We start from the raw sequence: 23651 nt of genomic DNA, 5'->3' as shown, positions 1-23651 counted from the left end.
TTCTCTCTGTCTCTCTCTTGTTCACATGCGCCCTCTCTCTCTCCTCCTGTAAGATGCTCCAGCCTTTTTGATTGAGCCTTTGATCACCCATCCCTAATATTTCCTTTCCGGTCTCCATGTCAAATGCCGTCTGATTAACGTTGCTGTGAAGCTTCTTGGGGACGTTTTACAACGACACAGGCACTATATAAATGCAAGGTGAACCGGGGTGAAGCTGTGCCATGTGAGGTTGGTCAATATTCGGTGTGGTTGAATGTTTGTGGTGAGCACGCGGGTTTCGAACTCTCTTTAAGCGCTGACCTCACCATGCGGAGCTGCTGATGGATTTGATGTGCTGTTCTTCCACAGGGAGACTCCGGTGGTCCCGTCGTGTGTAATGGAGTTCTCCAGGGCATCGTGTCCTGGGGGTACCTCTGTGCAGACAGAGGCTACCCTGGAGTCTACACCAAGGTCTGCAATTACATGTCCTGGATCCAGGACACCATCGCTGCAAACTGAGGTCATCACTTGGCGGGGGTGGGCCCTCCGATCTAATATGGTGCTGAATAATTCTCTGCTCCGCGTCCTAGGCCTGACCTTTCTGTACCAGCTCATGGAAAGAATCAATAAAAAACATTGCAAAAATACACCACACTTTGTCTTTTCCAGTCTGAGGAGCTCCCACCCTCAATGTTCTCCCCTCCCCTTGATCGCATCAACTTGGCTCCTGTTCGCTTGAGTTTACTAACCGAGCGGTTGAAGATGATCAAAGGATCGATAGAGAGAAACTATTTCCTCTGGTGGGGGGTGCGGAGGGTGTTGGGGGCGGTGGTGGTGGGAGGGGGGAAAGAGTCCAGAACAAGGGGGCAGAACGTTAAAATTAGTTCCAGACTGTTCAGGGGGTGATATCACTTCTTCACACAAAAATCTGGAACTCTCTCTCCCCGACCCTGTCCCCCAAAATCCCATTCGTCCCGCCCTGCTCCAAGGGCCTTTGGGTACTGGGTGCCAGCAATGGTAAAGCCATTGAACGGCGAGGGGAAATAGTTGGATTCCATCTATTGGAGATGGTCATTGCCTGGAACTCGTGTGTTGTAAATGTTACTTCCCACTTGTCAGCCCAAGGCTGGATATTGTCTAGGTCTTGCTGCATTTGGACATGGACTGCATCAGTATCTGAGGAGTCGTGAATGGTGCTGAACATTGTGCAATCATCAGCGAACAGCCCCACTTCAGACCATATGAGGAAGGAAGATCATTGATGAAGCAGCAGAAGAGTGTTGGGCCGAGGACACTACCCTTGGGAGCTCCTGCAGTGATGTTCTGCAACTGAGATGACTGACCTCCAACGACCACATCCATCTTCCTTTGTGCTCGTTATGACTCCAACCAGTGGAGAGTTTTCCCCTTTATTCCCAACTGACTCCAGTTTTGCTGGGGCTCCTTGATGCCACACTCATTCAAATGCTGCCTTGATGTTAAGGGCAGTCACTCTCGCTTCAGTTCAGGAGTTCAGCTCTTTTGTCCGTGTTTGGACCAAGGCTCTTATGAGGTCAGAGGTTGAGTAACCCTGGCGGACCCAAGCTGAGCATCAGTGAGCAGGTAATAGCTCGTTGGGATTTGTCCTGCTTTTAGAGTATAGGACATACCAGGGCAATTTTTCACATAGCCAGGTAGATGCCAGTGTTGTATGGGCCTATACTGCCTTGGATTTAGGAGAATGAGATCTGAGCTCTTTGATACACACAAAATTCACAAGTGGTTAAGCAGGGTCGATGCTGAGAGGCTGTTTCTCCTCTGCACCTCCCCCAACCCGTCCACCACCCCAGTTCCCTCAAACCACACCACCAGCCGGAGAATCTCAAATTTGCGAGCAGGCACAGTCTCATCATAAGTGGACTGAGATGAGGAGAAATTTCTTCAATTGGAGGGTTGTGAAGCTTTGAAATTCTCTCACTCCCCCCGCCCCCTCAGGAGCTGTGGATGCTCAGTTGTTGACTCTATTCAACACTTGAGGTCGATAGTATTTTGGAAACCAGTGGAGAGGGTGGGAAATGGGAACTGAGGGAAAAGATCAGCCCTGATCTGACTGAATGGGGAAGCAGGCTTGAGGGGCTGAATGGCCTTTCCCTTTGCAAAGCACTTTGGGAGATGCTGAGGTCAAGAAAGGTGACATAAAAGTCCTTTCATCTTTCTTGCAGCCCCAATGCGTTTTGGTTAAAATGCTGGTTATAACTGTTTACATGCAGTTTATATTCATATTCAGTAGTCCACTGCTGTCCAGACCATTATCTGGGGCACTAACAATCGGCTAATCCCTTCCTACTGAGGCTAAACCTGATGCCCAGACAAAAGGTTGAGATGGACAATCCTACAAACACATGTCCTTCAACCTCAAAACTCAAGTTGCAGATTTGACTATTTATAAGCCCCCATGGACTGGCCTCCCTAATTCCATCCTCCCTCAATGTACAGGGAAACAAAACTCTGTTGGATCGCGTGTCCTAAGGGACACCAAGTTCCCCTATAACCCGACATCACTGTGCAAACTCCTCCAGCCCCTATAACCCTCCTTATCTCTGCAACTGCTTCCAGCCTCTAAAATCATCACTAACTATGTAACCTCCACCAGCCCCTACAACCCGCCCTATCTCTGTAACTTCCTCCAGCCCCTACAACCCTCCCTGTCTCTGTAACCCCCTCCAGCCCCTACAATCCTCCCTAAATCGGTAACCTCTTCCAGCTCCTAAAACCCTCCCTGTCTCTGTAACCCCTTCCAATCCCTACATCCCGCCCTCTCTCTGTAACCTCCTACATCCTTTTCACCCCTCCCTATCTCTGTAACCTCCTCCATCCCCTATAACCCTCCAAGGAATCTGCTCTCCTCCAATTCCATCCTATTGAACATCCCCTGATTCCCATCACTCCAACATTGACAGCTGTGCCTTCACCTGCCTTGGACGTCAACTCTGGAACTCCCTCCCTGAACCTCTCCTCCTCTCACTCTCTCTTTTTCTCTCCCCTGCTCTAGAGAGCCTCCTTAAAAACAGAACTCTTTGACCAAGCTTTTGATCACCTGTCCCTAAAGTCTTTTATGTGGCTCCAGGGGGAAAGACAGACATATTGAGTTAGGATACAGGTTGGACACGATCTCTTTGAATGGCGGAACCAGCTTGAGGCGCTGATTGGCCTCCTGCTGTTCCTGTATTCCTGATGATTTATTATGTGCTAATCTCAGTCCAAGGTTATAATATTCCACCAATATCTCACTGGATAGATTATGGGATTTGGAAAGCCAGTTAAGCATTTCGATTAGGGAGGAAGATTAATAATCAAATTCTATTATCTGTGACCTTTTATAAGCTCTATCTCAGCTTCCAAAAGCAGAGCCATAAAACAGCATTGGGAGAGAAAGGGATAAAGGGATTCAGGTGATGGGCCTATGTTGTATCAATTGAACGTGAGTGGGGAAGCTGAATATGCATCCAGGAAAAATTATGTTGAGGAAAATTAAGTAGGATAACTCTGTCCTGGATAATGGGACTCAAATTCCCTGAATATGCATCCTCGGGGTCACACTCCTGTATCTGCAGGTCCTGGCCTGTGTGCTTTCTACCTCTTTGACAACACTTTAAAACTATCTCCAGCCACTTTGAAGAGGAAGACGATTGTCACACCTCTGGTTCCCTCCACGTGCTGCCTCAGACCTTTAGGTGGCTGCATCCCTTTAAATTTCCTCTAAAGGGATCAAAAAACCTGTCTTAATGCATTGGTCCCACTTTCCTTAATCACCCCCCAAACCCGCAACCTCTACCATCTAGAAGGACAAGGGCAGCAGATGCATGGGAATGACACCACCTGCAAGTCCCTTTCCAAGCCACTCACCATCCTGACTTGGAACTTTATCGGCTGCCCCTTCCCTGTCGCTGGGTCAAAATCCTGGAACTCTCTCCCTAAGAGCACTGTGGGTGTACCTACACCACAAGGACCGCAGCGGCTCAAGAAGGCGGCTCACCACCACCCTCTTATCACCGCTTTTTATTCATAACCTTGACAGTTCCTCAAATACCTGTCAGACTCCCTCTTGAAATTATTTACGAGGGTATATCTTATGGAGAACATATTACTCGCCACTTCCCCACTGGTCAAAAAGTCACTCGGCACCTTGGCATCTTTAAATCAAGCTACCCTGTGCAGCAAGACGACATAACTAGTTCTCCCAGCTAGGGGGTGTTATATGACATGACTCACACCTCTCCAATTTGGCTTTGACCAAGGGTGTATACTTCTTTCTCTAAGTTCCAAGCATTAAGAATTTGAAAACTAGGTTACAGGTCTCTGTGTCCTAGCAGACTGCGGAGGGAGGGGCCTGGCTTATGAAATGTTGATGGTCTTTATATAATTCCCTTTTAAGTTGGTCTCTGCAGCCCACAGGAGTCATTAGTGTCTCTTCAGAGATAAAGAGATGCAAAGTGCTGCCAGACAGCTTCTATTGGTCAAGGGTCACAGCCCAACATAGCTTCAGTCATTTGAAAAGGTCATTGTCCAGTTTTAAAAGTTTAGGAAGTAATTACACGTAAAATATATATGTGTTATAAAATTATAGAGTGTGCGGTCTTAGCCCTATTACAAGACCGAAACCAGTTACAGGAAGACTTTCCTGCTTTTATATTCCACCTGTCGAGCCTTGAATTCCTGGATGTTCGATAACCCAGGGTCCACCTTCGCCGACACTAGTAGCCACCTGATCCTATAATAATGAAGTTATTGACTAATCAGAGTGATCAGTCTCTATTGATTAGACCACAGCAAATCCACAAGCGAGGTGGGGGAGAAACTCCTCCAGTGATGAAGAGCTTTGTGAAACATTAGAGCTAAACTTCCCTTTTCCTCCCAGTTTCTGGAATTCCTGGTTCAATATTCCTTCCCTCATCTCCTGGCGTCGGCGGTGCTGATGGGAACCCGTTGTTGCGCTGGACAGCGTTTAAATTCTTCCTTAACCAGTGGTGTAGAGCTGCAGGAGCGCACCTCCTACACCACCTCATGTCACAGTAGGAGCAAGTCTGACTTCAGACTCGCATTAAAGAGGTCGGACACCAGGCGCGTTAAGAGGGCGAGGCCTGAGGCTTGATTTGACAGGATTGTGAGTTGAGATTGGTTGATACGGATGGATATTACCTTAATTCGAACCGCGTGTCTGAGTTGAAGTACAGCGGCGGTTGATTCTTTGGCAGTGGAGTGTGTTTGTTTACCTAAGGCTTTACCGTATGGCAGCCACATAGCCAAAAGACAGCATTTTTCCAATACACAGGAATACAATTACACAATAAGGATGAACAGGAGTAACACGTGGGCCTTGAAGCAAGACAGAAGGCATATTTTTTATTGTGGGAACTTAGTGAGATTTTTTAACCAGAGTACGTTTCCGGGAGAAGGAAGGATTAAAAACATTCGAGGCACTTTGTGTGCTGCACAGAGACATCTCCGATTTCCACTTTCCCTCTTGTAATAATGATGTACAGATCCAATAGGCCATCGGTGACTCAGAGTAGTAAATCGTGGCTGGAATTGGCAGCTCAGTCCTACACAATCCAACGGTTACTCATCAGCAAACGCAGTGACCAGGTTTTGCCAATGGTCATCGCTGTCTGAGACAGCTATTTCTTATCAGAAGCTGCTCAACCCCTAATTTTCTAAGCTGCTCCTGGATTTCTGCACATTCGCGGACCAGCGTGCATGGACAGATAGGCATTGGCGGCCATCTGGCGTGGTCCTGTTGCGTGGGCAGGAGGAGGCACAGTGAAACTTAAAAAAAGAGGAAAATAAACTCATCAGGCAAGAAGGAGGCAGAAGTGCTGAGTATTTCCGGCATTTTCTGTTTTTATTTCAGGTTTCCAGCAACTGCAAGTGTTTTGCTTTTGTGTTGAAATAAAAAAGACGATTGTTTGTTGGGAGGAATCTATGTCACTAAGTGGCTCACCCCCATAGCTACATGCAAGGGGAGGTGGCAGAAAGCGTCAATGTGAGTCTCAGCTTTGTATTTTGCAAGATTTTCAGCGTCAAACAAACTTCCTCTTCCGTGCAACACCTGCAGCAACACTGACTGAAAATTTGTGAATTTTGGTGGATGCTTCCACAAAAAAAGACACTTTAGAAAGAAGCAGGTGCTCCAGCAGTAAAAAGACATTTACTCAATGCCACTGGTTTTAAACGTAGACACTGAACGTCATTATCTTACATGGATATAGGGCGCGAGTTGCTGTGCAGGTTGACTAGAGAGACCTGGAGGTATTTGGGCTGGAGAGACCTGGAGGTGTTTGTGCTAGAGAGAACTGGAGGTGTTTGGGCTAGAGAGAACTGGAGGTGTTTGGGCTAGAGAGAACTGGAGGTGCTTTGGCTAGAGAGAACTGGAGGTGCTTTGGCTAGAGAGAACTGGAGGTGCTTTGGCTAGAGGGAACTGGAGGTGCTTTGGCTAGAGGGAACTGGAGGTGCTTTGGCTAGAGGGAACTGGAGGTGCTTTGGCTAGAGAGAACTGGAGGTGCTTTGGCTAGAGAGAACTGGAGGTGCTTTGGCTAGAGAGAACTGGAGGTGCTTTGGCTAGAGAGAACTGGAGGTGCTTTGGCTAGAGAGAACTGGAGGCGCTTGGGCTAGAGGCACTTGGAGGTGCTTTGGCTGGAGGCACCTGGAGGTGCTTGGGCTAGAGGTACCTGGAAGTGCTTGAGCTAGAGAGAATTGGAGCTGTTTGTGCTAGAGAGTTATTTCACTGATGTTGTTGTCGCTGGCTAGGCCAGCATTTGTTACCCATTCCTAATTGCCCTTGAGAAAATGATGGTGAGTTGCCATCGGAACAGGAGAGTAGAAGGAGGCCAATCAGCCCTTTGAGTCTGCTTCAATAGGATCATGGCTGATCAGCTTGTGGATTCTACACCACTTTCATGTCTACCATGCCAACCAACACCCCTCCCCACCAAACACCACCCTCCCCCTCCCCCTTTTGCCCTGTACCATAACCGTTGACTCCCTTGTCTTTGGAAAAGCTATCTAACTCTGCCAGGAATATGAATCTTCTGAACCGCTGCAGGCCAAATGTTGTGTAGGTACATCCTAAGCTGACGCCAGGTGGTCCACCTTTTTGGTGTAGCCGTGTGCAGCTTTGCTCAGCCAGTTCAGGGGGTAGTTAAGAGTCAACCCCATTGCTGTGGGCCTGGAGTCACATTTGGCCACACTGGGCAAGGAGGGTGTATTTCCCCCCATAAGGGGTGTTTGTGAAGCATTTAGACTTTGATGACCATTGATGATCGTTTCATGGTCCCCATTGCTTAGACTGGCTTTATAACTACTGGCTCATTAATAGGACTTACATTCTACCAATTGATTTAGGGTCATTAGAACTTGTGTCCCCAGGGGACTAGCTTGGGCCTCTTATTGGTCTAGTAACCCTACCTCTAGGCCACCACCTCTCCAGAGGAGAAAGAAGGCTAACATGTGACCCTAACTGTGCTTTGCCGAGATGTTCAGAGGTGTTGATAGAGTGTTGTTCACCCTCTGGAGACTGGTTCAACAGGGAGCGTGGAGTTGAAAAAGTGGCGCAAGCTGATTTGATACATAATTTGGAATGGGAGTTGGACAGACACTTGAGGATATGGAAGTTACAGGACTGCGGACAATAAGCAGAATTTAGGACTCAATGGAACTGCTTCTTCAAAGAGAGAATTTTGCACGATGGACTGAATGGCCTTTTTCTGTACTGTCACTTTGTTTGGTTATTTTTCATTCATTTACAGGATGTGGGTGTCACTGGTTAGACCGGCATTTATTGTCCATCCTAATTGCCCCTGGAGAAGGTGGTGGTGAGCTGCCTTCTTGAACCACTGCAGTCCCTGTTATGTAGGTACACCCACAGTGCTGTTAATGAGGGATGCCCAGGATTTTCATCCAGCAACAGTGATGGATATATTTCCAAGTCAGGATTGTGAGTAGCTTGGAGGGGAACTTCCAGCGGTGATGTTCCCATGTGTCTGCTACACTTGTCCTTCCAGATGGTGGTGGTCGTGTCTTTGGAAGGTGCTGTTGAAGGAGCCTTGGTGAGTTCCTGCAGTGCATCTTGTAGATGGTAAACACACTGCTGCTACTGTGCACTGGTGGTGGAGGGAGTGAATATTTGTGGATGTGGTGCCAATCAAGCAGGGCTGCTTTGTCCTGGATGGTGTCGAGCTTCTTGAGTGTTGTGGGAGATGCACTCATCCAGGCAAGTGGGGAGTATTCCATTACACTCCTGACTTGTGCCTTGTAGATGGTGGACAGGCTTTGGGGAGTCAGGAGGTGAGTTACTCACCGCAGGATTCTCAGCCTCTGACCTGCTCTTGTAGCCACAGTATTAGAGAAATCAGGAGGGTTGTAGTGATTGAATTGAAGAGGAGTTTGTCGTGCTTTCAGATGCACCTGGGAGATGTAGTATAATGAGATGAGTGCAGATTATCAAAATATTGCAAAACAGGAAAATAGTAATTGCTTCATCAGTGTTTATTTAATCATTTTATTTAATGGACCATTGGGTTCACACAGTTAGGAACCAATGCGGTGTGCAAGTATCTAGTTGTTCTCCATTGTGTCCCTGATCCAGGAGATATAGTTGCAGACTTTTGTTTAGACTCCAGGGTAATTTCTCTCTGCACAGCCTATTCCCTACGAGACAATTCCTTCCAACTTCCTATTGCAAACCAGGGGACCACCTGTATCGCCCTTTATGTGAGGAGTACAGCATCAGGTCAGAACACAATAATAGCAACTTGCATTAACATAGGACCAGAAACATCATAGAACATCCCAAGCTACTGCACAGCAGCAGTTATCAAAGAATTTGTGACCCCGAGTCAAATAAATGAGATATTAGGGACTGGTGACCAAAAGCTTGGTTATAGATGGAGGTTTTAAGGAGCGTCTTAAAACAGGAAACAGAGGGAGATAGAGGTGGAGAGATTCAGGGAGGGAATTCAACAGCTTAGGGCCCCAGGCAGCTGAAGGCACGGCCGTAAATGGTGGAGCAATGGGAATCGGGGGATGCTCAAGAGGCTGGAATTGGTGGAGTGCAGAGATCTCAGAGGGTTTAGGGGCTGGAGGAGGATACAGAGATGGGGAGGGTTGTTGTCGCTGGAGGAGATTATAGAAATAGGGAGGGTTGTAGGGGCAGGAGGAGGTTACAGAGAGAGGGAGGTTTGTAGGGGTTGGAGGAGGTTACAGAGATAGGGAGGGTAGTAGATGCTGGAGGAGGTTACAGAGATAGGGAGAATTGTCGGGGCTGGAGGAGATTATAGAGATAGGGAGGAGTGTTGGGGCTGGAGGACGTTACAGATTTAGGGAGGGATGTAGGGGCTGGAGGAAGTTATAGACGTTGTGTTGTAGGGCTTGGAGGAGGTTACAGAAATAGGGAGGGATGTAGAGCTGGAGGAGGTTACAGAGATAGGGAAAGTTATCGGGGCTGGAGGAGGATACAGAGATAGGGAGAATTGTCGGGGCTGGAGGAGAATATTGAGATAGGGAGGAGTGTTGGGGCTGGAGGACGTTACAGAGTTAGGGAGGGATGTAGGGGCTGGAGGAAGTTATAGACATTGTGTTGTAGGGCTTGGAGGAGGTTACAGAAATAGGGAGGGATGTAGAGGCTGGAGGATTTTACAGAGATAGGGAAAGTTATCGGGGCTGGAGGAGGATACAGAGATAGTGAGGAGTGTAGGGGCTGGAGGACGATACAGAGATAGGGAGAGATTTAGGGGCTGGAGCAGGTTACAAAGAAGGGGTTATAGGAGCTGGAGGAAGTTGCAGAGATAGGGAGGGTTTAGGGGATGGGGGAGGTTACAGAAATAGTGAGGGTTTAAGGGTCTGGAGGAGGTTACAGAGATAGGGAAGGTTGTAGGGGCTGGAGGATGTTACAGAGATAGGGAGAGTTGTAGGGCTGGAGTAGGTTACAGTGATAGGGAGGGTTGTAGGGGCTGGAGGAGTGTACAGAGATAGGGAGGTTTGTAGGGGCTGGAGGAGTTTACGGAGATAGGGAGGGTTGTCGGGGCTGGAGGAGGTTGGACCTATACCCATTGATGTTTAGAGGAATGAGTGGTGATCTTATTGAAACATAAATGAGTCTGAGAGTTTTGGAAAGGGCGGACACTGAGATGATGTTTCCTCTTGGAAAAATCTAAGGGGCACAGCCTCAATCGAATGGATCTTCTGCTTACGGTGCAGATCCATTGTTTCTCTCCGAGGGTCATTGTTGTTTGGAATTCTCTACCCCAGAGAACAGAGGAAGCTGGGTCTTTGAATATTTTCAATGCTGAGATCGATTCTGATTGATGAGAGGGATTCAAGTATTACGGACAATTGGCAAGAACCTGGAATCAAGGCCACAGTCAGGTCATTCAACCTCACTGAATGGTTGAGCAGGTATGAGGGACCGAGTGGTCACCTCTTGCTCCTATTTCTTAAGTTCTCCTCTAGGAGAGGGGGTACCCCTCCCCAATCCGACACCCTGGAGCTCAGAGTATAAGGCCCCATTTATTAATGCATTTTTTATTCATTCACGGGATGCGGGTATCGCTGGCTGGGCCAGCATTTATTGCCCATCTCTAATTGCCCCTCAGATAGTGGTGGTGAGCTGCCTCCTTGAACCGCTGCAGCGCATGAGGTGTAGGTACAGCCACAGTGCTGTTAGGGAGGGAGTTCCATTACCATGGTAACAGTGTTGGGGGAAATACATACACAGGGGGTCTCACCCTTGGGGTGTTCAATTTGGACCGTGAGTCAGGGTGAATCCAGTTACTGCTCTGGAAGAATTAGGATGATGTCTCCATCTGAATCTTTCTGCATTCAGTGAAACTGGGGAGGTGACAGATTTGGGGAGAATGAACAGAATGGAGAGCAAAATCTCTCGCTGTCCTGTGTTTACCAGCATGTTGCATCCTTACCTGACAGCTATCCTTCCCACCCTCCATGAATCCAGCACAGAACATGCTACTCGTGATGCTACCAGGATAAGCCTTCTGGCAGGTGCTCGGAGGCAGCACTGGGACATCGAGGCACTGGAGATCAGCAGGGTACAGAACTGGGAAAGGAACACATTTCACAAAGTTTACTCAATCTGGGATTGGCTACTAAGCCAGGGATATGCAGTCACATGTGGGGTCACTGTAAAAGACACAACTGACTGTGGGAATGTACAGAGTGGGGGATCAGGGAGATTGACTCCCATTAATAAATTGGAGAAATACGGAATCTGGAATAGTTGCCGATTGTATTCCTAAAAACTACCAAGAGGGATGATGACACAATGGGTCCAAATAGAGAAATTACAGCAATACAATCCAACAAATCACAGGCACACACACTGCACTCTGTCAAATCACAAACACGCACACACACTGCACTCTGTCAAATCACACACACTTTGCAATCCGTCAAATCACACACACACTGCACTCTGTCACATCACACACATTGCAATCCGCCAAATCACGCGCACACACACTGCACTCTGTCAAATTACAGGCATGAAGCAGAGTTGGGGTTTACTCCCAGTGTCCCGAGCTAACATTGCTCTTCCAACTTGCACCAGCCTAAGGCGACATAAAATCTTTACTGAGTCATTTACCTCACTGTTGACTGCGGTACTTGCCCTGCATCGAATGGTGTACGATGTTTGCAGCAGATATGTGAAGCAAGAGTTTGCATTTGTATAGCAACATCCACATCCACCGGACAACCCAAATGTGCATCACAGATAGTGAACCATTTTTTAATGTGTGGTCTCTGTCGGGATGTGGACAATCAAAGTTGTCAGTTTGGCAGAGAGTACAATGCCTCAAACAGCCAGTGACTTTATTGAGCAGACAAGCTGTCCTCTCTGTGAGTTTAGGTGGGATACTGACCAGGAGTCCTGTCCTCTCTGTGAGTTTAGGTGAGATACTGACCTGGAGTCCTGTCCTCTCTGTGAGTTTAGGTGGGATACTGACCAGGAGTCCTGTCCTCTCTGTGAGTTTAGGTGGGATACTGACCAGGAGTCCTGTCTTCTCTGTGAGTTTAGGTGGGATACTGACCAGGAGTCCTGTCCTCTCTGTGAGTTTAGAATTCTTGCTCTAGTTGTACAGGGTTTTGGTGAGACCACACCTGGAGTACTGTGTGCAGTTTTGGCAATCTGAAATGAAAACAGTAAGTCCGGGAAATACTCAGCAGATCCAGCAGCATCTGTGGAGAGAAACACATTAACATTTCGAGTCCATAGAAACCAGGAGCAGGAGAAGGCCATTCAGCCCTTCCAGCCTGCTCTGCCATTCATTATGATCCACTCGAGCCTCTCGCACACCCTCATCCCACAAACACATCCTTTAAGATTACAGAGGCTGGACTACAGCGTGCTGGAGTAGTCGAGCTTGAGGTGGATGAGAGTTTCAGCAGTCGATAAGCTGATGCAGGGTCAGAGTGGGGTTATGTTACGGAGGTGGAAATGGGCAGTCTTGGTGATGGAGACGATAGGGGGATGGATGCTCAGCTCAGGGTTAACTGGACAATGAGGGTGAGGATGGTCTGGTCAGATAGTGACCAGGGAGGGTAAGGGGGGGTATCAATGACTGGGGAACGGAGTTGGTCTCGGGGACCAAAGGCAATGGCTTCAGTCGTCCCAAGCTTCCCCACGCGATGCAAACACAATCTTGGGACGCTCATCGAGAAGCCTGCAAATCTCGAGAACCAAGCTCTCTGTTCGAAACTAAACTCTCCTTTTGACCTTTTAACCTCTTTTCACGCAGAGCCCTCGGTACTTGCTCCTGATAGCAGTGAGCGGCGGAGACCACCCATTCGGGGTGGATCAGAGATCCCGCACACATGTGCTTTCCCACGTTGAGAGAGACAATCCAGGGCACTGAGTGCTTCACACACTCGTAACCACCAACAATCTTGTCATCATTGCGAGGGGCAGCAGCTGTGGTACCAAGAGAAGAGATATCAGTGTTAAACACTGGATTAAACGGAGGGACAAGCAGCAGAAACAGAGAGACATGACAGAGAGAGAGACAGAGGGCGAGAGAGAGAGAGAGACAGAGACAGAGAGAGAGAGAGAGACAGCAAGTTAAAGAGACAGAGGCAGGGAACCAGCGAGTGAGAGAGGCACAGACACAAGAGTGAGAGAGACAAAAAAAGAGAGAGACTGCGAGTAGAAGAGAAAGGCTGCGAAAGACTTCGAAAGGAGGAGCAGAAAGAGTGAGAGGAAACTCGAGAGATGCATGGGAAAGAAAGGAAGTGGGACACGTTTACCAGCAAAGCCCAGTGACACGGCGAGCAGATGGATCTTCATTGTTGCTTCAGGTTTCACGATGGCTGACTGCAGACAGCAGGGCTGTTTTAGAGGCTGTAGGAGCTCTGCTCTCAGAGAATAACACGAACACAAGATTCATTAATGATCACAAGTGGGGGATACGTCCTTGGGAACATGAGGGGCAGGTGTGTGTTTCTCAGTTCTGTTCCCTGGGTTGTTTCAGAGTTCAATCAGGACAGTTCATGAGTGTAAATCTTTGGGTGCGAGACGGTTTACAATTTAGGTAGGTTTAGAACTACAGTTGGGTTAAATAATTTTCCTTTCCCAGAGCGTGAAACGAGAGACTTTAACAATAAGAATGGGATCCTTCCATGCACTGTGTGACACTGATTCAGCAAAATTATACTGGGACACAAAGAGTTAAATTATAAGAATTGATTTCTGGTCTCCTTTTGAGTTATGCTGGTTAACGGGGTGATCGGATTCAGGAAATTTTCACTGATATGAAAGAATTCTCGATAGAGAGAAGCTATTTCCACAGGTTGGTATTGGGGAAGGAAGGTGTCCAGAACAAGGGGACAGAATCGTAAAATTGGAGACAGGCTGTTCAGGGGGTGATGTCAGGAAGCACATTCTTCACACAAAGGGGGTGGAAATCTGGAACTCACCCCACCCACCCCACTCCCACAAAAAAGCATTGAGACGCTGATGCGTTTACTGATAATGCATAGCTATGTACATTTATACAGGGTATAGTCCAAGCTAGGTGCTAAATCAATGCTGGCTTCTACACTAGGCTCTGTCCAGCACACAACACTCACCAGACTTGGACCTGTGACTCCTTTCCTTACACTGTGGGCAGGACTATTCCCAGTCCCACATTAACCCTTGCTGTAGCAGATACCCTTGCACTACATGCTGCCCTATCAGAGGTGCAGTCACTTGGGTATTAAAGCATTTTCCCTCTCAAGTGGACGTACAAATTCCAATGAGTATTTTGAAGCAGAGCAGGGGAGCTCTCCCTTGTATCCTGGACCCTCTCCCCCTTACTCTCAGTTTTGAAACTTTCAATTGACCCCTCCCAGCCTCAGTGCTTTTTTGATGGAGTAGGTTGGGAGGGGAGAGTTACAGATTTCCACCCCAAATTGTGTGAAGAATGTGCTTCCCGACATCACCCCCTGAACAGCCTGGCTCCAATTTGAAGATTCTGCCCCCTTGTTCTGGAATCCCCCCTTCCTAACATCACCTCCCCAAATACCATCCTGAGGAAATAGCTTCTCTCCATCGAGAATTCTTTCATATCAGTGAAAAAGTCCTGAATCCGATCACCCCCTTAACCATCATAACTCAAAAGGAGACCAGAAAACAATGCTTATAATTAAAACCTTTGTGTCCCAGTATAATTTTGCTGAATTAGCAGTGTCACACAGTGCATGGAAGGATCCCATTCTTATTGTTAAAGTCTCTCGTTTCGCAGTCCAGAAAAGGAATAGTTTTTACCCAACTGTAGTTCTAAATCTACCTAAATTGTAAACCGTCTCATGCCCTAAGATTTACACTCATGAATTGTACTTATTGAACTCTGAAACAACCCAGGGAACAGAACTGAGAAACACACACCTGCCCCTCATGTTCCCAAGGACGTATCCCCCACTTGTGATCATTAATGAATCTTGTGTTCGTGTTATTCTCTGAGAGCAGAGCTCCTACAGCCTATAAAACAGCCCTGCTGTCTGCAGTCAGCCATCGTGAAACCTGAAGCAACGATGGAGATCCTTCTGCTCACCGTGTCACTGGGCTTTGCTGGTAAGCGTGTCCCACTTCCTTCCTTTCCCATGCATCTCTCGAGTTTCCTCTCACTCTTTCTGCTCCTCCTCTTGAAGTCTTTCCCAGCCTGTCTCTCCTACTCGCCATCTCTCTTTCTGTCTCTCGCTCTCTCTCTGTCTGTCTCTGCAGCTTGTCCCTCCGTTTACTCCAGTGTTTAACAGTGATCTCTCTTCTCTTGGTACCACAGCTGCTGCCCCTCGCAATGATGACAAGATTGTTGGTGGTTACGAGTGTGTGAAACACTCAGTGCCCTGGATTGTCTCTCTCAATGTGGGATGGCACAATTGTGGGGGATCTCTGATCCACCCCGAATGGGTGGTCTCCGCCGCTCACTGCTATTTGAGGCAAGTACCGAGGGCTCTGCGTGAAAAGAGGTTAAAAGGTCAAAGGGAGAGTTTATGCTTAGAACCAAGAGCTTGCTTCTCGAGTTTTGCAGGCTTCTCGATGAGGGTCCCAAGATTATGTTTGCATCGTGTGGGGAAGCTTGGGACCACAGAAGCCATTGCCTTCAGTCCCCGTGACCAACTCCGTTCCCCAGTCATTGATACCGCCCCCTTCCCCTCCCTGGTCACTATCTGACCAGACCATTCTCACCCTCATTGTCCAGTTAACCCTGAGCTGAGCATCCATCCCCCTATCATCTCCATCACCAAGACAGCCCATTTCCACCTCCGTAACATCACCCCACTCCGTCCCTGCCTCAGCTTATCTACTGTTGAAACCCTCATCCACCTCAAGCTCGACTACTCCAGCATGCTGTAGTCCAGCCTCCGTGATCTTGAAGGCTGTTAGTGGGATGAGTGTACGAGAGGCTTGAGTGGAGTGGAAAACAGTGGCACAAAACAGTTGGGCCAAATGACCATTTTCTGTGGTAAATTCTGATTCAATGAAAGCATTCTCGAAAAGACACACTGCACAACGGAATAACAATAGCTGAAATATAATGTGAGGAAGTGTGAGGTTCTTCACTTTGATAAGCAAATTTAGAAAAGTCGAATATCTTGAAATGTAGAAATGTTGATGTTGAAAGAGGTAAGATCCCACTGTTCAAGGAGCACAAAGAAAGCAAACAACATGTTGTCCTTTATTGCAAGGGGATTGGAGTATAGGAATAAACAGGACTTGCTGCAATTGTACAAGGCTTTGCGGAAACTGTATCCATAACACAGCGCCTAGTTCTGGTCCCCAAAACCTCACTGCCCCATATCCAAACTCACAGCAACTCCTGTTTCCTCATGAGCCTCTTTCGCTCTCTGACTAACGTTGGCTCCCAGTCTGCAACTCATTAACTCTAAAATTCTCATCCTTGCTTTCAAACCAATGCATGATCACTTGCCCGCTCCCTACATACCCCTCTCCATAACCTATAACCATCCCTACCTCTGTAACCTCCTCCAGCCCCTACAACCCTCCCTATCTCTGTAACCTCCTCCAGCCCCTACAACCTTCCCTATCTCTGTAACCTCCTCCAATCCATACACCCCTCCCTCTCTCAGTAACCTCCTCCAGTGCCTTCAACCCTCCCTCTATCTGTAAACTGATCCAGTGCCTATAAATCTCCCTATCTCTGTAACCTCCTCCAGCCTCTACATCCCTCCCTATCTATGTAACCTCCAACAGCCTCTACAACCTTCCCTATCTCTGTGATACCCTCCAGCCCCTACATCCCTCCCTGTCTCTACAACCTCCTCGAGCCCCTACACCCTTTCCTATCTCTGTAAGCACCTCCAGCCTCTACAACCCTCCTTATTTCTGTAACCTCCTGCAGCCCCTATAACCCTCAATATCCCTGTAACCTCCTCCAGCCCCTACAACCCTCCCTGCCTCTGTACACTCCTCCATTTGTGGCCTCTCGAGCAACCTCAGATTTTGCTGGCTCCTGTGTGGGATTCAGGAATACAGGGGGAAAGAAAATAACTTTTCCTCCAAAGAGTAGTGGGGAGGAATTATGAGACCCACACACACATACCCCTCCACCCCGAAGACCTTCAGATGATAAACTGTTTGATGTATTGACACTTAATTGGGAGTTAAGTGACTGAGGGATATTCAGAAAGGGCTGTGAACTGGGACTTAACATTTGCCATTGGCAACAAAAATGGAGGATGGGCCCAAGAGGCCTCTCTTCCTGTCTTCCCAAGTGGTCACGAGCCCTTCTCATTGCCCTGTGGAAAACAGACTAGCATTCCCTTTACTGTCATTCCAAGCCCAGGAAGCTGACAGGGAACAGCCGAGCTAGCGCTGCACACCAATGGGCTGAAGCAAGATGGCCACCGGTCAACCACAGTCACGCGCTAAGCTGGTTCTCTATCTTATTCCTAGTCATATGCAGGTGCGTCTGGGGGAGCACGACATCACGGCCAAAGAGGGCACTGAGCAATTCATTCAATCTGCCAGAGTCATCAGACACCCCGGGTTTAACCCCAACACTGTGGACAACGACATCATGCTGATCAAACTGTCCAAACCTGCCACACTCAACGATAACGTGGGGACCATCGACCTGCCAAGCAGCTGTGCCTCTGCCGGGGAATATTGCCTGGTATCCGGCTGGGGAGACACCGAGTCCAACGGTAAGGGGCAGAGAGGGAGATGACTCGACCCGAGTCTCTGCGAGAGCTCGCTGGGGGTGTGTGGGAGGGAGGTCAGGGTTTAGCAATGGGCCGGAAGATGGTGGCAGTGCGTGTTGACCTCCAGCCAAATGCCGCAAGCTGCATCGCTGTGCACAGAAAGATCCCACAATTAGCTCTGAGGTTCACGGCTGGTCGACATGCTCTCAGTCGGGTTGGGGTGGTGGGGTGGGGTGGGTGTGGGGTGGGGTGTGGTTGGGGTGGTGGAGTGGGTGTGGGGTGAGGTGGGGTGGGGGAAGGGGTGCTAATGATGGTCCAGCGAGGGAACCCTGCTCTCCCCCAACCATCCCACAGGTCCTTCCACATCCAGCCGAGATCATGGCCACGGGTCTCGGTTTACCGCCTTGTGGAAGGTACCAACCAGTCATAGTACGGTGCCCCCTCGGCCCACCCCCCTGCCCCCTGCACGCTCCCCCCACACACCCAGCCCCCCAAGCCTCCTGCACCCTCCCCCCACACACAAGCCCCCTCATCACCCTGAAATGTGAGCAGAGATTACGATGCATTGAGGGTTGGAACCTGTGACATTCTGACCCTGAGATAAGAATTTGAAAAGTGCGTCACTGGCTGTGAGGTGTTGTGAGATGGGCTGAGGTTGTTATGGAAATGCGCGATCGTATATTGGAAGTGAGAATGTGCAGCATCAAATATTTGGACCCCCACGTAGGTGTGGATAAGCTAGTGCGCCCTCTAACCTCTGACCTTTGTTTTGATTTAGTGGTCAGCGGGGACCGGCTGCAGTGCCTGGATGACCCGGTTCTCAGCAATGCCGCTTGTGAAAGTTCATACCCGGGGATGATCACCAACAACATGATGTGCATCGGTTATCTGGATTTCGGGAAGGGTTCTTGCTGGGTACGGGCCCTTGGACAATATGGGACAGCCCAGAGGGATCCCCACTCCCTTTCACGGCGGAGAAGGGGGGTGCGGGGTGGCGGGGGGGTGTGGGGTGGGTAAAGGTGGTAAGAGCAGGGCTCAACTGGATTGCTCCCTGGTAGAGACAGCATTCACAGGATGGAACAAATGGCCCTCGCTCCTCAACCACGTACTGTAACCTCCTCCAGCCCCTACAACACTCCCTATCTCTGTAACCTCCTCCAGCCCCTACAACCCACCCTATCTCTGTTACTTCCTCCAGCCCCTACACCCTCCCAATCTCTGTAACCTCCTCCAGCCCCTACAACGATCCCTATCTCTGTAACATCCTCCAGCCCCTACAAGCCTCCCTATCTCTGTAAACTCCTCCAGCCCCTACAACCTTGCCTAACTCTGTAACCTCCTCCAGCCCCTACAACCCTCCCTATCTCTGTAACCTCTTCTAGCCCCGACAACTCTCCCTATCTCTGTAACCTCCTCCAGCTCCTACAACCCAGCCTATACAGGCACTGTATAAATGCAAGGTGAACCGGGGGAAGCTGTGCCATTTCAGCTTGGCCAATATTCGGTGTGGTTGAATGTTTGCGGTGAGCACGCGGGTTTCGAACACTCCTTTAGCGCTGACCTCACCGTGCGGAGCTGCTGATGGATTTGATGTGTTGTTCTTTCACAGGGAGACTCCGGTGGTCCCGCCGTGTGTAATGGAGTGCTCCAGGGCATCGTGTCCTGGGGGTACGGCTGTGCGGTCAGAGGCTACCCCGCAGTCTACACCAAGGTCTGCAATTACGTGTCCTGGATCCAGGACACCATCGCCGCAAACTGAGGTCATCACTTGGCGGGGGAGAGCCCTCCGAGTTAATATGGTGCTGAATAATTCTCTCTCCGCATCCTAGGCCTGACATTTCTGTACCAGCACATGGAAAGAATCAATAAAAAAAATTGCAAAAATACACCACACTTTGTCTTTTCTAGTCTGAGGTACTCCCACCCTCAATGTTCTCCACTACCTTTATCGCATCAACTTGGCTCTGTTCACTTGAGTTTACCAACCGATCAGTTGAAGATGATCAAAGGATTCGATAGGGTCGATAGAGAGGAACTATTTCCTCTGGTGGGGGGGAAAGAGTCCAGAACAAGGGGGCAGAATGTTAAAATTCAAGCCAGATGGTTCAGGGGGTGATGTCACTTCTTTACACAAAAATCTGGAATTCTCTCTTCCCACCCCCATCCCCCAAAACCCCATTTCTCCTGCCCTGCTCAAAGGGCTTCTGGGTGCTGGGTGCCAGCAATGGTAAAGCCATTGAACAGCTAGGGGAAATAGTTGGATTCTGTCTATTGGAGATGGGCATTGCCTGACACTTGTGTGGCGGGTATGTTACTTGCCACTTGTCAGCTCAAGCCTGGATATTGTCCAGGTCTTGCTGCATTTGGACATGGACTGCTTCAGTATCTGAGGGGTCACGAATGCTGCTGAACATTGTGCACTCATCAGTGAACATCCCCACTTCTGAACTTATGATGGAAGGAAGGTCATTGATGAAGCAGCTGAAGATGGTAGGGCCATGGACACTACCCTGAGGAGCTCCTGCAGTGATGTCCTGGATCCGAGAGACTGACCTCCAACAACCACATCCATCTTCCTTTGTGCTCGGTATGATTCCAACCAGTGGAGAGTTTTCCCCTGTATTCCCAACTGACTCCAGTTTTGCGAGGGCTCCTTGATACCACACTCAGTCAAATGCTGCCTTGATGTCAAGGATAGTCACTCTCGCCTCACATCAGGATATCAGTTCTTTAGTCCGTGTTTGAACCAAGGCTATTATGAGTTCAGAGGTTGAGTAACCCTGGCGGAACCCAAACTGAGCATCAGTGAGCAGGTAAGAGCTGTTTGGGATTTGTCCTGATTTTAGAGTATAGAACATACCAGGGCATTTTTTCACATAGCCAGGTCGATGCCAGTGTTGTATGGGCCTATACTGCCAAGGGCTTAGGAGAATGTGATTTGAGCTCATTGATACACAAAAAATTCTCAGGGGGTTAAGCAGGGTCGCTGCTGAGAGGTTGTTTCTTCACTGCACCTCCCCCACCGCAGTTCCCTCAAACCAAACCACCGGCCGGAGAATCTCAAATTCGGGAGCGGGCACAGTCTCAGGAATCGTGGACTGAGATGAGGAGAAATTTCTTCAATTGGAGGGTTGTGAATTTTTGGAATTCTCTCCCCTCCACCACCACCACCAACCCCCCCCCACCCCAACCCACCCCACCCCCCCCAACACCCCAACCGCCCCAGAGAGCTGTGGGTGCTCAGTTGTTGAGTCTATTCAACACTTGAGGTCGATAGTATTTTGGACATTAGGGGAGAGGGTGGGAAAGGGGAACTGAGGGAGAAGATCAGCCCTGATCTGACTGAATGGGGAAGGAGGCTTGAGGGGCTGAATGGCCTCTCCTGTTGCAAAGCACTTTGCGAGATGCTGAAGTCAAGAAAGGTGACATAAAAGTCCTTCCCTCTTTCTTGCAGCCCCTATGAGTTTTGGTTAAAATGCTGGTTATAACTGTTAATACAGTTAATATTTATATTCTGTAGTCCACTGCTGTCCAGACCATTATCTTGGGCACTCACAATTTGCTGGTCCCTTCCTACTGAGGCTAAACCTGATGCCCAGACAGAAGGTTGAGAGGGACAATCCTACAAACACACATCCTTCAACCTGAAAACTCAAGTTGCAGATTTGACTATTTGTAAGCGCCATTGGACCGGCCTCCCAAATTCCATCCTCCATCAATGTCCGGGGAAACAAAACTCTGTTGGATCCCGTGTCCTAAGGGACACCAAGTTCCACTGTAAACCTACCTCACGGTGCAAACTCCTAGAGCCCCTACAACCCTTCTTATCTCTGTAACCTCCCCCAGCCCCTACAACTCTGCCTATCTCTGTACCCTCCTCCAGCACCTACAATCCTCCCTTTCTCTAATCTCTCCAGCCCCTAAAACCCTGCCTATATCTGTAACTTCCTCCAGCCTCTAAAACCCTCAATATCAATGTAAGCTCCACCAGCCCCTAAAACCCTCCCTATCTCTCTAACCTCCTACAACCCTCTCCATCTCTGTAACCACCTCCAACCCCTACAACTCTCCTCATCTCTGTTACCGCTTCCAGCTCCTACAACCCTCCCTATCTCTGTAACCTCCTTCAGCCCCTACAACCCTCCCTACTTTTGTAGCCTCCTCAAGCATCTACAACCCTCCCTGTCTCTGAAACCCCCGTCCAGCCCCTACAACCCTCTCTAAATCTGTAACCTCTTCCAGCCCCAACAACACTCCCTATCTCGGTAACCCCCTCCAGCCCCTACAACAGTTCCCTATCTCTGTAACCTCCTCCAGACCCTACATCCCTCCCTATCTCTTTAACCCCCTCCACCCCCTACAACCCTCCCTATCTCTGTAACCTCTTCCAGCCACTACAATACTCCCTATCTCTGTAACCCTCTCCAGCCCCTGCAACCCTCACTTTCTCTGTAAACTCCTCCAGCCCATACAACCCTCCCTAAATCTGTAAACTCTTCCAGTCCCCACAACCCTCCCTGTCTCTGTAACACCCTCCAGCCCCTACAAACCTCCCTAAATCTGTAACCTCTTCCAGCCCCTACAACTCTCCCTGTCTCTGTAACCTCCTCCATTCCCACAATCCTCCTGCTCTCTGTAACCTCCTCCATCCTTTTCAACCTCCCTATCTCTGAAACCTCATCCAGCCCCTATAACCCTCCAAGGACTCTGCTCTCCTCCAATTCCGTCCTCTTGAACATCCCCCAATTCCCATCACTCCACCATTGGCAGCCATGCCTTCGTCTGCCTGGGAACTAAACTCTGGATCTCCCTCCCTAAACCTCTCCTCCTCTCACTCTCTCTGTCTCTCCCCTCCTTTAAGACGCTCCTCAAAAAATGAACACTTTTACCAAGCTTTTGATCACCTGTCCCTAACGTCTCATTATGTGGCTCAAGGTGGAAAAGATGGACATATTGAGTTAGGATACAGGTTGGCCATGATCACTTTGAATGGCAGAACCAGCTTGAGGGGCTGAATGGTCTCCTGCTGTTTCTGTATTCCTGATGATTCATTATGTGGTAATCTCAGTCCAAGGTTATAATATTCCACCAATATCTACCTGGATAGATTAAGGGATTTTTAAAGCCAGTTAAGCATTTGGAGTAGGGAGGAAGATTAATAATCAAATTCTATTATCAGTGACCTTTTATAAGCTCTATCTCAGCTTCCAAAAGCAGAGCCATAAAACAGCATTGGGAGAGAAAGGGATAAAGTGATTCAGGTGATGGGCCAATGTTGTATCAGTTGGACGTGAGTGGGGAAGCTGAATATGCATCCAGGAAAAGTTATGTTGAGGAAAATGAAGTAGGGTAACTCTGTCCTGGATAATGGGATTCAAACTCCCTGAATATGCATCCTCGGGGTCACACTCCAGTAACTGCGGGTCCTGACCTGTGTGCTTTGCTTTTCTACCTCTTTGAAAACACGTGCAGCCTCAGACCTTTAGGTCGCTACATCCCTTTAAATTTCCTCTAAAGGGGTCAAAAAACCTGCCTTGCTGCATTGGTCCCACGTTCCTTAATCACCCCCCAAACCCACAACCTCTACCATCTGGAAGGACAAGGGCAGCAGATGCATGGGAATGCCACCACCTGCAAGTCCCTTTCCAAGCCACTCACCATCCTGAATTGGAACTTTATCAGCTGCCCCTTCACTGTCGCTGGGTCAAAATCCTGGAACTCTCTCCCTAACAGCACTGTGGGTGTACCTACACCACAAGGACCGCAGCAGTTCAAGAAGGCGGCACACCACCACCCTCTTATCACTGCTTTTTATGCATAACCTTGAAAGTTCCACAAATGCCTGTCAGACTCACTCTTGAAATTATTTACGAGGGTATATCTTATGGAGAACACATTACTCACCACTTCCCCACTGGTCGAAAAGTCGCTCGGCACCTTGAAATCTTTAAATCAAGCTACCCTGTGCAGCAAGACGGTAA

General features: G+C 48.8%; 1 protein-coding gene across 2 annotated transcripts; it reads left to right on the top strand.

Moving 5' to 3' along the window:
- Positions 1-15039: 15039 nt before the first annotated feature.
- LOC121270966 (trypsin-like) lies at positions 15040-19429 on the top strand. Of its 2 annotated transcripts, XM_041176643.1 has the most exons (6): positions 15040-15079; positions 15288-15444; positions 17423-17673; positions 18084-18093; positions 18456-18585; positions 19280-19429. In XM_041176643.1, exons 1-6 carry the CDS (start codon positions 15040-15042, stop codon positions 19427-19429), a joined length of 738 nt encoding a protein of 245 aa, XP_041032577.1. The 2 variants fall into 2 exon arrangements, with proteins under 2 accessions (XP_041032577.1, XP_041032576.1); XM_041176642.1 differs by lacking the exon at positions 18084-18093 and having other exon boundaries at positions 18449-18585.
- Positions 19430-23651: the final 4222 nt, after the last annotated feature.

The sequence above is a fragment of the Carcharodon carcharias genome, chromosome 29, assembly GCF_017639515.1.
Source record: "Carcharodon carcharias isolate sCarCar2 chromosome 29, sCarCar2.pri, whole genome shotgun sequence".
Taxonomy (NCBI): Eukaryota; Metazoa; Chordata; class Chondrichthyes; order Lamniformes; family Lamnidae; genus Carcharodon; species Carcharodon carcharias.
Note: the sequence above shows the minus strand (reverse complement) of the source record. Positions and strands in the feature narration are given on the sequence as shown.